The 17,225-nt window shown below is 29.1% G+C and overlaps 1 protein-coding gene across 1 annotated transcript in view; it reads left to right on the forward strand.

Moving 5' to 3' along the window:
- Positions 1–17,225, forward strand: part of max (MYC associated factor X) — a 29,083-nt gene that overhangs the window by 3,178 nt on the left and 8,680 nt on the right. The window contains 3 exon segments of the mRNA NM_001280912.1: positions 2,466–2,504; positions 2,583–2,690; positions 15,913–15,987. Coding sequence (NP_001267841.1) covers positions 2,466–2,504; positions 2,583–2,690; positions 15,913–15,987 — 222 coding nt within the window.

The following is a 17,225-nucleotide window of genomic DNA, read 5'->3' on the forward strand; positions in this document are numbered from 1 at the left end:
GGAGCAAGAGCTATAGCTTGGCATTCCTGCCAAGGCATGCATGTAGGTATATGTTTACCCACTTTTTTTGCTGATCTAAAATAAGTTTTTGAAAAAAAGAAGAAAGCTAAAAATAATGAACAAAATCTTATCACCGCCCTAACCCAAACTCTCCCTAAATCAGTCAATGTATGTGCTGGAACCCTCATGGCTTCCTAATTCAGTACAATATGTCAAGTATGAGTATTGCTAAATCAATATCAGTATTGTCGATCTAGATGTGCTTTTAATATAACATATATGACTTTGTGCTCGGATCACAGCCTTCTATAATAACAGGCCTTGACATCATGCAATAAAGTTGTTGAACTGAAAGCCGGTTTATAATACCGTGTTTACATTATCATCTTTGAACTTTAGACAAAAGTTTGTGTTTGCGCTTTTTTAATAAATCTTTTGAATTCGATTGGTTTATAAATTAGATAGTGCAACTTCAAGGCATAAAAGTTAAGATTGTAAGATAACAAAATTGTCAAACTAATGATAAGATATTTTAATAGTTAAGATGCCTTTAAAATGCTGTGTACCTTTTTGCAAGTCAAACATCACTCAACTACAACAAAAATATCAGTTTATAAATTCACAAAAAAATCCGGAGGAGAGAAAACATGGAGTGATGCTATCCCAAGAACAAATATTATTGTTTTAGACTATGTTGACTGCATTGGTCAGATGATGCACCTTTTGAAAGCAAATATGGGAAGCAACAACCATTAAACCCACCATCTGTTTTTAAAAATATTTTGCCTAGTTGTTTACCCACACCAGCAAGTAAAGTTAAAAAAACACTTTACCAAAACCTCTTTACCAGAACCTCTTTACCAGATGAGTTAAATGATTTTTTAAAAGAGGATGAACTCATATTTAATGTATTGTTTTCTAGCATATTAATTAAAGTTTACACATTCAATCAAAAATGTACAAATTTGGTGAAATTTTCGATGATTATTTATTTGTAGCTTACCATAATGGCACAACTTGTTTATTTCATCTTTAACTGTAAACAGTTTAAAATTAATAAAAACAAAATCAGCTTAATTTGAAGCAATTAGATTTTTTAAAGAATAAAGAAAGTTTGTATCAGTCAAATATTCTATTTGAGCACTTTAATGCTATGAGAAAAGTTAATGAAGGCGAAGTTTTATATACTCCAAATATTATATGTAGAGCATATGAGTATTTTGCTATGTGATGAAGTATAACGATCATTTGTGTATTGACTACAAGTTGCTAAGTATACAGACTTTGACTTCAGGTAGTACATGATTTACTTCAAAAATAAGCTCAATGGAGGACCTAAATTTCATAAATAGTATTTTTATGAATTTAGATCTATTGAAAAGAACTTCCATACTTTAAATTGATGAGGTTTATGTCAAAGCTTCATTACTTTACTAAAGTGCTTTGTTTGGTCATGCAGTAGACTACCTGGAAAAGTTAACAAAAAACAATTTTATCATTTATGATTAAGTGTTTTTCTCTGAATTTCCGTTTGCTTAATGTCAACAAATTGTTGATACAATAAATAATATTGATAATAGTAACAAAGGAGAATTTCAAAGCCAGTTATCCACAATGGAGAACTGGCTTTGGCTAAGTGGACTGATTTGGAAATTTTATATAAAAGTGAGTGCAACAGTCTTTTTAAACTCTCTATGCTTACTACTAAATCATTTTATCCGAAACCAATATAGACAATCTGTAAAGTTTTGTTTGTCTGTTTTTTGAGAAGAAACAGTAGCTGCCATATGAACGCATCCAGATATTGAAAATAAATCATTTGAAGGTACTGCTGAATTTATTGAAAAAATTTTTTCTTTTTGGAATGTTGTCAAAATGAATAATGTCAAAGAAGATATGATGATGATACTACCAATTATTATAATAAATATGAAATTTATCTGAATAGCCTAAACAGAAGTGGACTTAATAATCTTGTCCAATGTTCAATATTTTGCTTTTTATTTTTTCAAGGTGCTTTTATGCAGAACATTTTGTGTTACTCAGTTTCAGTTCAAAACAGTTAAATATAAAGTCAAAATCACAAAAAAACAATCCAGAATATATACTAATATTTTGCTAAAGAATTATGCACTATTTACCATTCCCAGCAGTAGAAAAGAATCTAAAATGAAAATACTAAAGCTATCAAAATTTATGTGAAAATTAGTTTAGTAAATTATTATGCTATTTTCTTTTTATGTTTTTTTTTCTCTATAGCCATTATGTCTCTTTATTTGGATTTGTAAATATTTATTCTGTTGAGATATATTGATAAAACTTTTTTTTTTTTTTTTTTTTTTTTTTTTTTTTTTTTTTTTTTTTTTTTTTTCTTTTTTTTTTTTTGTTTATTTTTTTTTTCATTTTTATTTCTTTTTTTTATAACCTATTATACAATGCTAATTACTCTTTATTTTTTATTTAAGGATTATGGAGACGACAGTCTGCATGTTTTCAACTCAACAGTAAGTTGTTTTTCAAACTTTATTAAGTGTTTTCAGTTTATTTAAAAAGTTTAAAGTATTTTTTATTTCATTTTGAAGGCTGATAAAAGAGCTCACCATAATGCTCTTGAACGTAAACGAAGAGATCATATTAAAGATAGTTTTACTGGACTTAGAGATTCAGTTCCTTCTTTAGAAGGAGAGAAGGTAAATTCATTTTCAATAAATTTAATTTACTGAATGAACTTACTCCAAATGTCATTTAAAAAATTGTTAATAGACAAAGTAATAATTTTAACAGATGAACTTAAAAATAATATTATTTATATCTATTAATAATTTTAATAGATATTAATAATTTTTGATCATCATAATTAGAGAATAAAATAAAGATGATGTAAATTAATCAAAATTTTAACTTATTTTTTAATTTAATTAAATTTTATGTTATTTCCTTTTAATAACAATTTATATACTTATTAGGGGTGTTCAAAGGTATGAAAAAAATTTTCGCTAACAAATAAGCAATTTTTTTTAATTTATTTTTTTACCTCGCGCTGGCCTCATTAAATTTTCAAAAAAAACTTTTATTTTGTTATTTGCATAATATACCGGGAAAAAATAAAAAAATTGGATACTATTTTAACAAATGAATGTTTATGTTATTTTAAAGAAGTTACCAAAAGTTCTTTGTAGGTTCATTTTCATGCTTTGCGCCAGACCTGTAACCATTGTTGACACTTTTTACCGGTTGCAATTAATCAATCAATAAAATCTAGGTTTTTCTGGCGGTGGGTCTTCTGGTGAAGATAGAACTCTGATTTTTTTTATGTATGCTTAAATAATTTATAGAAACATAATTTAAATATGTTTCTATATTAGATTAAGAAATTTTTCTTTTTCAGTGATTGACTGGGAGCCCGCCCCAGTCAATCTCTGAAAAAGAAAAGGATGGGGGGGGAGACCTTTCCCAAACCCTTTTTGGTTATTTCAATTTATTTATATTTTTCATCATTAGAAATAACCATTAAGGATTGGAAGAGATTTAGCAGTATTAGCAAGAAAACAGAAACGTATTTAACAAGAAAAAATATGGTAAAAAAAAAAGTTTAATTTAGCATTTTTTTAAATAAAGCCACAGGAACTACATAAATATAAAAAAAAGATTCAAAAGGAACTCCGTGAAAACCTGTTTTTTTGTTGCATTTATCTTATTTTTTAACTTTAAGTAAGTTTTTGTACTGAAAAAGGGGTTTTGTCGTAAAAAACATAGGTTCCTTTGCTTCCTTCAAGTTTAATTAAGCATTTTCTCAAATAAACCCACAGGATCTACAAAAATATAACAAAAGGTTGAAAAAGGAATCAGTGAAAACCTGTTTTTTTGTTGCATTTGTCTTATTTTTTAATTTTAAGTACATTTTTGTACTGAAAAAGGGGTTTTGTCGTAAAAAAACTTAGGTTCCTTTGCTTACCTCAAGTTTTATTTAGCATTTTTTCAAATAAACCCACAGGATCTACAAAAACATAAAAGATTGAAAAGAAAATCAGTGAAAACCAGTTTTTTTGTTGCATTTGTATTATTTTTTAATTTTGAGTAAGTTTTTGTACTAAAAAACAGGTTTGTACTAAATATCATTATCAATCATGCAATCATGTTTTTCCTGGTTAATAATAAAATCTTTAAGTCATGAAAATTAAGTAAGATATACAATGTAAATCATTTAAATTATTAATAGAATTAAAAAATGAGAACAAGAAAAAAAAATTGAACCTGTTGAACAGCCACTTCCACTGGGTAGTGGTTGTTCCAGCTCTCACAAGCTCCAAAAAAGCGGATCATAACAACAAAGAAATTGTAATTTTATTATATCAACTAACTCAACTTGCTTTACTTTTTCTAGGCCTATTTTGGGCAAGGACTGACCACAAGATACTTATTAAAGTTATCAAGATAGATAAGTTCAAGATAGTTAAGGAAGACAAAGCAAATGATATTGCCTTCATCAGAGATCAGATAACAGATCGCCAGATGTGTATCCAAGATCTGCACAAAGCCAGAGCTGACTATTCAAAGCAAAAGGAAAAGAAAGATCCGGAAAGAGTGACTAATAGAATACCTTCTATTGTAGATGCTCAAGTTTCTGTACTTAATATTTCAAATTCATCTGACACAGTTCAAGTGGAAGTGAATATCAGTCTACTCCTGCCAAAAAAAAAAACACATCAAATTTTCAATCTCAACATATTGACAGTAAAGAACCATATATAACACAATGAGAACAGCTTTGGGAGCCAACATATCTGCCAATAAAATCACTGCTACTCTAGCAAAATTAGTTTTTAAAAGGGTGGGGGTTTAATTCAGATAAGCTCGCTCTTTCATATTCACAGGGCTCAATTTATAAAGTCACAGGGCTCAATTTTTTAGTCAAAATTTTACATAGTCACAGGGCTCAATTTTTTATAAAGTCCCAGACAAAATGTCCAGTCAAAACCTGTTGAGGTCGGACAGTGTCCGATCAAATTTTTGAAATATAGTTTTTACAGCTTTACGGAACTGAGTTATCCAATCGAAATCTGTGTCATATTCTGTGTATTTAATGTTAGTCTCACTAGACTAACATTAAATACACAGAATATGACATAGATTTCGAACTATAACTAGACTTCACTAAGTTACTTTCCTTATAATTTAGAATATTTCATCGCAGATTTTTTATATATATAAAGTTTCAATTCAATATTGTAGATTTTTAGATTTGAGTGATGAATATTAGATGTAAGTTATGGGTTTTTTTTTTACATTTTGACAATGGCTGTTTTGATGTTTTAACAACTTAAATGCAATTTAAAAAACGTTATAAATAACTTTTAATTGTTGTTCTTTTTTAAAGTTTTTATTTTACGCAAAGACTTTAAATAAAATCAAAAATTATTTATAATGATTGTTTAAAACAAACTCATTATGTGTAAATTAGATGTTATATATTTTTTTCTAAGAGGTATTTTTTATGATAATTTTAAATGCTTGAAACTATTATTCTATATCTTTCTAAAAATCTTTTAAAAGATTATTTTACTTTTAATTATAAGTTAAATTAAGTCTTCCCATGATTTAATTGGTTTTTTTTTAATTTTTTTTTTTTTTGCTTCTATTTCTACAAAAAATTGTTTAAAAGTTTTTTTTTTAAAACTTGACTTACTAATCAAAGCATGAAATGATTAAAAATTACTATTTTAAAAAGACTACGATATTTTTTTAAACTTTTTTTTTTGTGCAACTTTCTGAAAAAATGTTTATACCACTTAGAAATATTACATATTTTTTTTTTCAATAATTTAATTTCACTTTTCAATAATTTAAATAAAATTTGTCCATTTATTAAACAATCAATAAAAGTAATTTGTAAAAGTGTTTTGTGAAACTTTATTAAAACATTTCAAAAGATATTTTTTGAAGTAATTTTTTTCAAATGCAGTTAAAATGTATTAAAAAGTAATTTTCACTTCGAGTTTATTGAGTCTTATTTTAAAGCTAATTTATTTTCTTTTTCGTAAGAAGTTGTTTTGTTTAATCTCTAGTTATTTCAATAATAAAGTATTTATTTTGTAGAACTCAATTTCCGTTGATCAAAATGTCCAATTACTTTTTAAATGGATCGGAGAATCTGAGGTTTTAGCTGGTCAATGTACGATGTCTGACCGTTAAATTGCCCTGTATTCAAGTGTATATAAAAGTGTATATAGCCCTGTATTCAAGTGTATATAGAATGAAAAATAAGATACTTGATAAGGATTTTAAAAAGTTAAAAAAAATTATTGCAGTATCTGTTTGTGGAACTTGGCTAGAAGCTCAAATCATTGAAGTAAAGAACCTTCTTATAGAGATAGTAAAAATTAAAGCTTATAAAAACACAGAGGTTAGTTTAAAAATATTGTAAGCAGACATTTATTAAAACTCTAAATAATAATTTTGAGTTGCATTTTTTTCATTGCGTTATAGTATCTAGATTTAGGGAGCATTCAATAAAAACATAATAAAATTTTAGACTGGTAAGAAGAGAGATGACTATCATGAGCTAGCAGAGTTATGTCTTATGTACTCAAGCTTTATCTCAAATTTAAGAAACCTGGTGCTATGCACCATGCCAGATTCATGGCAAAGGTATTTATTACCTAAAAACTCTCCTTCTTAAGATTCTGTGCAAAAGCATATAGATCTGGATTCAGCTCTCATCACCACGATGGGCAAGTTTATTGCAATCTTCTATGCACCCAAGTTTTTGACTAATGAGAAACCAGACATTGCTCTGTTACAGGTATTCAAACAAAACTTAGGTATTGAGTTTTTGAATTTTATTTTGAATATTACTAAATTTCATGCATTAAAACATTTATAAAATTACAAAAATATATCATTTTTTCTTTGTCAGGACTTGAATTCTATTTGGAAGATATCTAGGTATGTTGAGGATGAACCTGCTGCAAGTGCAGTATTCAAATCATGGGGAAACCATAGCTGGTACCTTAATCCAGCTGTTGTTCCCATTGCACTGGCAAATTCAGATGATTCAATCACTGAACAAGAAAAGGAGATGATTACCAAAAAGCTCTATAACATACCCATATCAAATGACTATGACATGGATAGACATAACAATAAAGGTTTCTTTCCTGAAACAAAAAACATGTCTGTACTTGGCAAGTGGCCAGAACTTCGTCACTGCTGATTAATGGCTAATTTGAGATTTTAGGCCATGACAAAACTAAGTCCAAATGGATGATTTATCCAGCTAGCTCCTGGAATATTGATTCTGATTATTTGGATCCAGTCTCACGTCAAAAACTTGGCTTTTGTTAATAATTGTAGGGAGAGGGCTGTAAAGCTGGTACATGAAACAATGTGTCAAGCTAAGTCTGTGCATAAGCTGCAAAAGTCACTCAAATTCAAAAACAACTGGACCGTGCTATTCTCAAAGCTACCTAATTCAAATCAGTTGAGCAGAAAACGCCAGCTCAATTTTTGAAAGAGTTTCCTGTCATAAAAGATGTAAATGTATTCAGCTCCTGTGAAATGGACACTGAATCAGATAGCAGCACTGATTTGTTTCCTGATGTTGATGCTGTAGAACAACTGTTTGGTGACCTTGAGGCTGCTTATGACAGCAAGTTAATTATTTTTTGTTGATTTTTGTAATTTTTGTTTAATACAGATTTAAAAGAGATTGAGGTAAAAGAAAAGAGATGGGCTTACCCCCCCCCCCCTCCTCTCCTTTTTTTTTTTTTTTTTTTTTTCTTTTTCAGGCAGTTAATCAATATACAATGCTGATTATTATTTTTCTCTAAATTATTTAAGCATTTTTAAAAAAAATCAGAGTTCTATCTTCATCAGAAGACTCACCGTCAAAAAAACCTGGATTTCATTGATTGATTGGTTGCAACCGGTAAAAAGTGTCAACAATGGTCACAGGTCTGGCGCAAAGCATGAAAATGAACATACAATCATAATTTTTGGTATATGTCTTTTAAATATTATAAACATTCATTTGCTAAAATAGTATTCAGTTTGTTTTGTTTTTTTTCACGGTTTATTATGCAATTTATAAAAAAAAAGTTTTATTTGAAAACTCAATGAAGCCAGCGCAAGGTAATAAAATTATTTAAAAAAACAGTTTTTCATTTCCTGATTGTAGTCCGCAAAAAATTGCCTATTTGTTAGTGTCAGTTTTTCCATGATCTAACTTTTGAATACCCCTAATACTTATAATATGGTAATTAAAAAATTTATTCATTGACATCAATAAATAAATACCAACACAGTAGTTGTCGGTAAACAGCTACTGTGTTTTGCCAAAATAATGGATAAAATATAAAGATAAAGTTGGCAATACACTTGCTCAGCTGTGCAACAAATTATTATATTAGTCAAATTTTTAATATTGATATTCAAGAGTTTTTAATTTAACATTCAAGAGTTCTGGTGGTTCAATAGTTCACCATTAAATAGGATTTTAGTCACTGTGAACCACAATAACCGCCAGGTTTGAAGTCTCCCCACATCCAATTTTTTTTTCTTATTAAGAAGTAACATAGTATATAAGTTAAGTAAAGGTATTAAGAACCTCCATAGGAATGGCAAGAATAAAATTTTTACACATCTAAACTTTAGATAAAAGGGGAGGGGCGGTACACCGTTAACCTTATTGAAGTTCATATATTTCACATTATTTCATGAAGAAACCTAATTTTTACTCTGTACTTGTGTACTCCCATAATATAAAGGCATTAAAAAAGTGTTAGAACATTTATATTACAGATTACAAAGAAAAAGAATGTAGGTATAAAAACAACAACAAAATGCATTTAATGTGAAAAATATCTTAACTAAGCTTTGAAATACAAAAATAGCATTCTATTTTATCAATACTCAATTAAAAGTATTTTTAATGCTATTAAAATACTTTGTAAATAATAATTTTGACATAGTTGTGTAGCAAAATATATTAAATTCAGTAAACTTGTTAACTATTTATTAAATGTTGAAAATTCCACAACACTTGACTTTAACCGTTTAGCATAGTCTGGGTGGCTTTGTCGTCTCTTATATTTATTCCATGTCTTTTTAAACTCATGATGAACAGATTCACCTGCTTGTTCAGAGTAAATTCCAAGCCCATTATCAGTATTGGTACTTTTTAGAAATGGTACAATATGGTTAACTGCAATATGAACTTTCCACGGTATATTCAAAGAAATGTTTTCAAAGTAAGTATTAATATATTCCCTTAAATTAGCATAAGACATCTTGAATTCGAAAACAACAGATTCAATATCACCAACTTTTTCTCCAAAGGTGGCTTGCTTCATTGATTGAAACTTTCTTAAACATTCAATTACTGGTAGTAAATCAAGCTTTCCTTGATCAGCAATATCATGAGAAAGAACATCTAACTTATCTAAAAGTCTGTTGGCATTGTTGCCATCAAATCCAATGCCATGGTAACCTCTGAAAAATATGTAATTTGAGTTTAACCACTTTTCAAAGCCAGGCCATAGTTTTGATAATAGTTTTCCAAAAGTTGTAACTATTCCGATTAATGTATGCAACTCAGGTACTGGAACTAAATTTTCAATAATTGTGTCTGGATCCTCTTCAAGATATAATAATCTTGGATTAATAACATTTTTATAATCAGCCATCTTTGATTTTGGTTTTCCAGCTTCTGTGTATTTACTGTAATGATAATCGAGGGAACCAAGAGTTCGTTTTTCTCCACCATCCAAAAGACTCTCTCCTTTACACCACAAACAACTATATTTTCCAGCATGGCTTGTAATGCCAAACATTGAGTTTGCACACTTTAAATCAAATGCAACAGAATACTTAATATTTTGAAGATTAAGAGTATCAACTAATTTTCTAAGATTTCCATTGTGTTCAGACACTCCTTCTACAATAGCAACAATAAAACAACGCTTAACTCCAGAGTCATCAAGGTCAGGTTGGTTGCTAGTTTTATCATGCGGATTAAAAACATTCATAGTGACCTTTAAAAAACCTTGACCAGAATCCACAGCAACTCTTACAATTGTAGAAAGAGGGTCAATATTCCTTTCAGTGATTATATCATGTATAAATTCATCAATATCTTTAATATAAACCATTGATTTATTTACTATATCACCAGCTTCAACAAATTGTTCTTCTTTACATGAAAAATATTCATTCATTTCTGCTTTTAAAGCCTCTAATTTTTTAACAATATTTCCTTCAATGCTACTTTGAAAGCCAAGACTTTTTCTAAATATAGAACACATTTTTTTGGTTTTACACTGAGATAGTTCTAAACATTTAAGCTCAATGATTGTTCCAAAAGATACTTGACTAAAATTAGCACGGTCACATTTATTGTCAGTAGTTCCGGCAACAATAGTTAATGGTTTCCCATAAGTAGCAATTGTGAATTTTTCACCTCTAAAAATATTTTCCTTTTCCATTTTTGTTTTTAAAATACTTGAGGCGACACGTTCTGCACTTGCTGATCCCAATGCATATGCTGCATTAACTAAATTTTTCACAGCTTGAACATCACTACAAAGATGAATAATGCCTGACTTAACAACTCCATAACATTTTAAGCACATCCTTTCATTTTTATCTTCATTTAACTCAGAAGTAATAATGTTAATATCTTTTGATATTTCTGAAACATCTGAAGTTCTTCTGATATCTTGACGGTTTATCTAATCAAAAAAAAAATCTAAAGCTATATAAATTAGTAATATAAAAAATATAACACAACAAAAATAAACACATCGATGGCATATTAGTTCCTAAAACAAGCTGTTTAAATGTTTTGTTTTTTTTCAAGTTTATTAAAGTTCATTGAGACACAGCTCTTTCTTTTTTTAAAATTAATAAAAAATAAAATAACTTTATTTAATTAAACACTAAGTCTTAAATATAGTTTTTTATTAATTTTATCAACTAACCTGAGAAATTTGCTTTAGCCACTTATCAAGGTATTTTGTATCGTTTTTTTCCAAACAATAAAGGTTTTTATAACAATTGCTACAAATAACTTTAGGATGGTTTGCTAAATTTTGATCATAGCTATCCCAAATAAAGGTTTTTATTTTTTCTTCAATAGCTTTAGATATTTTATGAAGCTTTGCTGACTTTTTACCAAAGATTTTAAAACAAACAGCACATAGATTGTTGACCGCCATTTAATAAAACTTGTCGTTGTGTACCAGAGTATGTCTAAAATCAAACTACGCTGATATTTGATTAGCAAATTATAGCCTTTTTTTCTGAAAATGGCGGATGTTTTTTAACTAAAAAATTATAATTTTTGTTCTTTGATTTTCATACATTTTTCCATTCCCCTAGAGGTTTTTACTAACCAAATATTTATTTTCGTATATACAACTAAATATTTATAAAAAAAAATCTGATGTGGGGAGACTTCAAACCTGGCAGTCACTGTGGTTCATTGTGTAGTTTTTCTTATAAATAGTTTTTTTTTTTTTTTTTTTTTTTTACTAATAATATTTGGAAGTATATTCCAAAGTTTAGGACCATAGCGGGATAATGCTTCATTACCAAAACAATTACTGCATTTTGTTTCCTTTATTTTATTGTTCTTTCTGACATTGAGTAGTGAATTAAATTACATAATGATGTGCTTCCAGAATAATAGATTTGTGCATTATTAAAAGGACCTTGTAATAGATTCTATCTCTAATTTTCAACCAATGCAAATTGTTAAATTCCTGGTTGCTTACATCATTTTCTATTCTAGTTTAAAATACTAGTCTTGCTGCACTATATTGAAGACTGCAGTTTTTTTATTCAATGTGTGCATGTTAGAGCATAACTTATGCTTTTTCACTTAAAAAAGGAAGAATTTATTTTTATCTAGAGAAACCTGATCCTTGATTCTATATGGGCAGATCCATTTTTGTGTTTTTATTTGCTTTAAAAATTTGGTATTCCAAACAATGTTTACAGATAAATTTATCTCTGTAAACAAAATTGTTATCATCACAACGAAACATGTTCTTTTTTATATTATTATGAGATAAGTAGTTCAAGGCGGCCAACTGTGTTAAAAAAAAAGACAATCTTAATACCATTTCCTTAAATTAATTTTATCTTAAAAGATTTTCAGCTCAAATCAAAATATACATGTTTCATTAACAAAATTCTTACTTTAAAATGACATGTTGGAAACTGAAGTAGAGAGAGCATTAAGTTAATACTTTTTAGTCCAACAATTAGGCAGTCAAAAACTAAATTTCTTAAAAAATATTCAAGAAAAGTTTGAAAGTTTTTGGTAAGAAGTAAAAAATAAATAACAACTAATTATATTGAGGATACAGCAATATTTGTTTCTTGAAGGAATATCTGGCAATATTTGTTCCTCATTCCTTGACTAGTTATTTACATTTTTACTCCATACCAAAGTAGTGCCATGTTGCGCATGGATCGTGTCCCTGTTTGTACTTTGGGTCTGCATTGCCTAGGCCATATTTGGAGCCCTTTGTTACGGCTTAGGGTTTATTAATAGTAATGAGGCAATTGCTTGGCTATTAAACAGTGTTCTGAGTACTCTCTATACTTTGAGTCAAGTTCTTCAACAAATTTAAAAGTGAATAAAGTACCAAAAACTATAAAACACAAAAAACCATCATCATCACCAAGTTCTCTAAACCTATCGTTCACTAATATTCGTAGTCTTCGAAGTAACTTTTCATCTGTTGAGTCTTATCTCTTGCAAAGTTCACCAGACCTACTTGCTCTTTGTGAGACTAATTTGAGTTCAGCTGTCTCGTCTTGCAAGCTTAGTGTTAATGGTTATCTTCCTTTAATTCATAAAGACTCCAATAGTCACATGCTTGGCTTGGTCATTTACATTTGTAAGAATTCACCCATTTGTCGTGAAACTAGGTTTGACTCTGCAGACTATTCTTTTATGTGCTTTCGTTTAGCACCACTTCACTCTATTGCCTTTCTCTTTGTTCTATATCCTTCTCCTTCATCTCAAGACTGCACTCTTTTTGATGTTATTTCTGATCATATTGACCAAGCCCTCTCTTTTTTATTTACTATATTGTTGTCAGTGTCTTTAATGCTCATCACACTGAATGGCTAGGCTCTTGTGTCAGTAATTTTGCAGGCATTAAAGTCCACAACTTTTGCCTTTCTCAATCCCTAACTCAAATAGTCAACTTTCCAACTCGCTTTCCAGACAACCCGAATCATTTACCTTCTCTACTCAACTTTTGTCTTGTTTCTGATCCTAGTCAGTGCTCAGTTTTTCCACATTTACCCTTAGGTGCTTCTGATCAAGGTTTGATCTTTCTAAAATTATTATATCATTCCTATTCATCATCTGAATCCCCCTATTGTTGTACCTCTTACAACTACCTTAAAGGTGACTGGGATTCTTTGGGTGATTTTCTTCCTGATGGCCCTTGGGTTGAAATCTTTTGTCTTCCTGTCGACAAATGTGCTTCTTACATAACTTCGTGGATTCAGACTGGCATGGAGTCTTTTATTCCCTATCGATGATTCCAGGTCAAGCCTCACTCTCCTCCATGGTTTTCATCACATTGTGCTGCTGCCACTGGAAACCATTGCTTTTATATCTATCAGCAAAACAATTCCCCAGAAAACAGATGTCTGTTTATTACTGCCAGAAACCATTGTAAAAAGGTTTTGTCTAATGCCAAAGCCCGCTATTCTCAGGTCATGAAATCTCTTATTTCATCACAAAAATTAGGCTTTTGTGACTTCTGGAGAATCTTTAGTATTAATAATAAGGGCAAATCTTTAATTCCACCTCTCTTGCATGGCCCAGACTTCCTCATCTCACCTAAAGACAAAGCTGAATTGTTTGCTAAAAACCTTCATCAATATCATCTCTCGATTTCACCTGTTGCGTTGTACCTAATATTGCCAACAAACAGGTTGATCCATTGCTTGACATTCGTATCACTCCAGTTTCTGTATCTAAAGTGATTTTCTGCTTAGACTCTTCTACACCTTGTGGCCTGGACAATATACCCGTTATTGTCTTGCAGAAGTGTTCTCCGGAGCTGTCATCTATACTCTCAAAACTATTCAACAAGTGCTTATCGGAGTCTTGTGTTCCAGCCTCCTGGAAAGCGGCATCTGTTATCCCTATCTTCAAAAATTCTGGAGAGGAATCTGATTCGTCTAACTACCGTCCTATTAGTCTTCTTCCTATCAAAAGCAAGATTTTTGAATCTTATATTAACAAACACTTAATTTCTCATCTTGAATCTAATAACTTACTTTCTAACCATCAATATTGATTTCGATCTTCTCATTCTACAGCTGATTTGCTAACAGTTATAACCAAAAGGTTTGATTGTGCATTAGATAAAGGTGGAAGTGTTAAGGCCATCTGATAACTGATGGGTTTTATTATGCATTAGATAGATGTGGAGAGGCTCTTGACATTTCTAAAGCTTTTGATAAAGTTTAGCATGTTTGTATTCTCCATAAGCTTTCTTCTTATGGTGTATATGGCAACATCTTTAAGATTATTGAATCCTTCCTTTTAAATTGTAATATAAAAGTTGTCCTCGATGGGCAGCACTCTTCTTCTTATTCTGTAACTTCAGGGTTTCCTCAAGGTTCTATCTTTGTCCTTATACTCTTTTTAATTTACATTAATGATCTTCCAGATATTCTCACATCTAAGATGATACTACCATTAATTCTTGTCATGATAAGAAGCTAACACTCTCTGATTGCTTGGAGGGGGTATTTGAGCTTGTAAAGGATCTCACTTCTGCTACAGCATGGGGCTCACAGTGGCTGGTGAACTTTAATTCAGATAAAACTCAATTTTTTTCAGCCAATCGTTATCACAATAATTTAGATCTTCCTATATATGAATGGTAATGTACTCGTTGAGTCGTTTACTCTTCATCTTCTAGGATTATTTATTACTTCCAATTTTTCTTGGAAGCCATATATCAAATCTGTTGCAAATTTAGCATCTGCTAAGGTTGCATCTCTTTATCGAGCTCGACACTTTCTTACTTCGGATTCTATTATCTATCTCTATAAATCTCAAATCCGGCCTTGTATGGAATACTGTTGCCATACATGGGGTGGATCATCTAATGATGCCCTTTCTCTTTTAGACAAGGTGCAAAAATGAATTGTATACATAGTTGTACCTGCTCTTGCAGCCAACCTCCAACCATTATCACATTGTCGTAATGTTGCTTCTTGTTCTCTTTTTTACAAATACTATAATGGGCACTGCTCTAAAGAGCTAGCGTCTCTTGTACCATCTACTAAAATTCATTCTCGTGTGACTCGTCATTCAATTAAGTCTCATCCTTTTTCTGTGACTGTTCCTAAGTGCTCTAAAAATGCTTATTCATCTGTTTTTTTTTCTCGAACATCAGCTCTTTGGAATTCGCTTTCTTTATCTTGCTTTCCTGATTCATATAATTTGCAACCCTCTAAGTCGTTTGTCAATCATTATCTTGCTCTACAATCTTTCTCTTTTCTCTTCCAGTAACTTAATTTAGTGGTTGCTTGCAGCTTGTTGGAAGCGAAGATGTTTAAAAAAAAAATCTTTTTAACTTTTCTTAATTATTTCTTAAGAATTTTAGCTTTTAGCTGGCTATTTGTTTGAAAAAACTAAAGCTCATTTGTGATTAAAATGTCATATTATCTTATAATATTATTATCTAATAAGATTTTATTACCTGAAAACATTCTAGTCATATATGGTATTCTTAAAGGATTTCTTCATTTATTTTTTATTATATTTTCAAAATTTTGCATTATTTAATAAACTTAATAATTTTGCACAACAACATTTTTTGAATCAGATCATATCATAAAATACTTTATTTTTGTTTTAATGTATTGAAGTCCTCTCGAGCTCAAATACTGCACAAAGCAACTGAGCACATTCAATACATGAGGAGGAAAAATCATGCACATCAGGTAAAAGTTATTGTTTTGTTATATTTTTGTTGTTGTTGGTTTTTGTAAATTCTTTTCAGGTCAAAATTAACATGATGTGATAATGCAGCTATTGCATTTATTGTGTAGTTATCCTATTTTTAATATAACTTCAATATAACTTTTTATTCAATGAGAAATTATTGTAAGAAATGTATATATATATATATATATATATATATATATATATATATATATATATATATATATATATATATATATATATATATATATATATGTATCAGGCCTTGTTACGAGATTTCGCTGCGTAGCGAAAACGCATAACGCATTTCTAAGTTACTCAACTCAGCAAATATATTTTGCATCGTTAGAAGTTATATTGTGTCACTAGCGTCTTTTCAAGTACCACATTGTAATTAAATTTATTTTATTAATGCGTTAAAAATCATACAAACAGTTAGTTTTTTTCTCACTAGAACAAAAGTTACAAATAAAGTCTAAGTTCTTATTTAATAAATCTTTTTTTTTTTTTTTCAAATATGAACTAAATTTTATTTTGAAAAAAATATTCTTTTCATGAAACGTAAAATAATGTTTGTTTATTTTCTTATGATTTTACTTATGGTTTTTGATTATTTTATTAACTGTTAATAAATTTTGTGAATTCTTTTTAATGTTTTTAAACAATAAAGAGTTTTTTTTTGTTATTTATCAGTTACTGATAACATATTCGTGATCATAATTTATTTTCATAAATTAAATGAACGTCATTAAAACTTTACATTATGGAATTAACAATAAACAAAATATCTTATTAATAAAATATTTACATTAAAATAAATCGTGCATTTTCAAAACTATTATGACAAAAAATAATTTTTACATTTAAAAGAAATTTATATATTTAATTCCTTAAGATAAAACTTAAAACACTTTTTTTTTTTAACTAATTTTTATCAACAATAAAAAAAATTATTAAACAAATTGTTTCTTTAACAAAAAATATATTAGTTTACAATTGCGGTTAAATGCTTTTACTTACGACTTTATTTCTTCAGAATAAACGTCACATAAACAATATCAAAAGATAATTAAAAATATTCTCAAAGATATAAGTTTTTGCGTAACGCAAAACTGCTGAACGCGTAGGCAAATCGCCTTTTCGCAAGCAAAATGCGAGCTGCGTAACGCTTCTTAACAAGGCCTGATATATATATTTATATATATATATATATATAAATATATATATATATATATAT

Source organism: Hydra vulgaris, chromosome 06 (assembly GCF_038396675.1).
Source record: "Hydra vulgaris chromosome 06, alternate assembly HydraT2T_AEP".
NCBI classification, from domain to species: Eukaryota; Metazoa; Cnidaria; class Hydrozoa; order Anthoathecata; family Hydridae; genus Hydra; species Hydra vulgaris.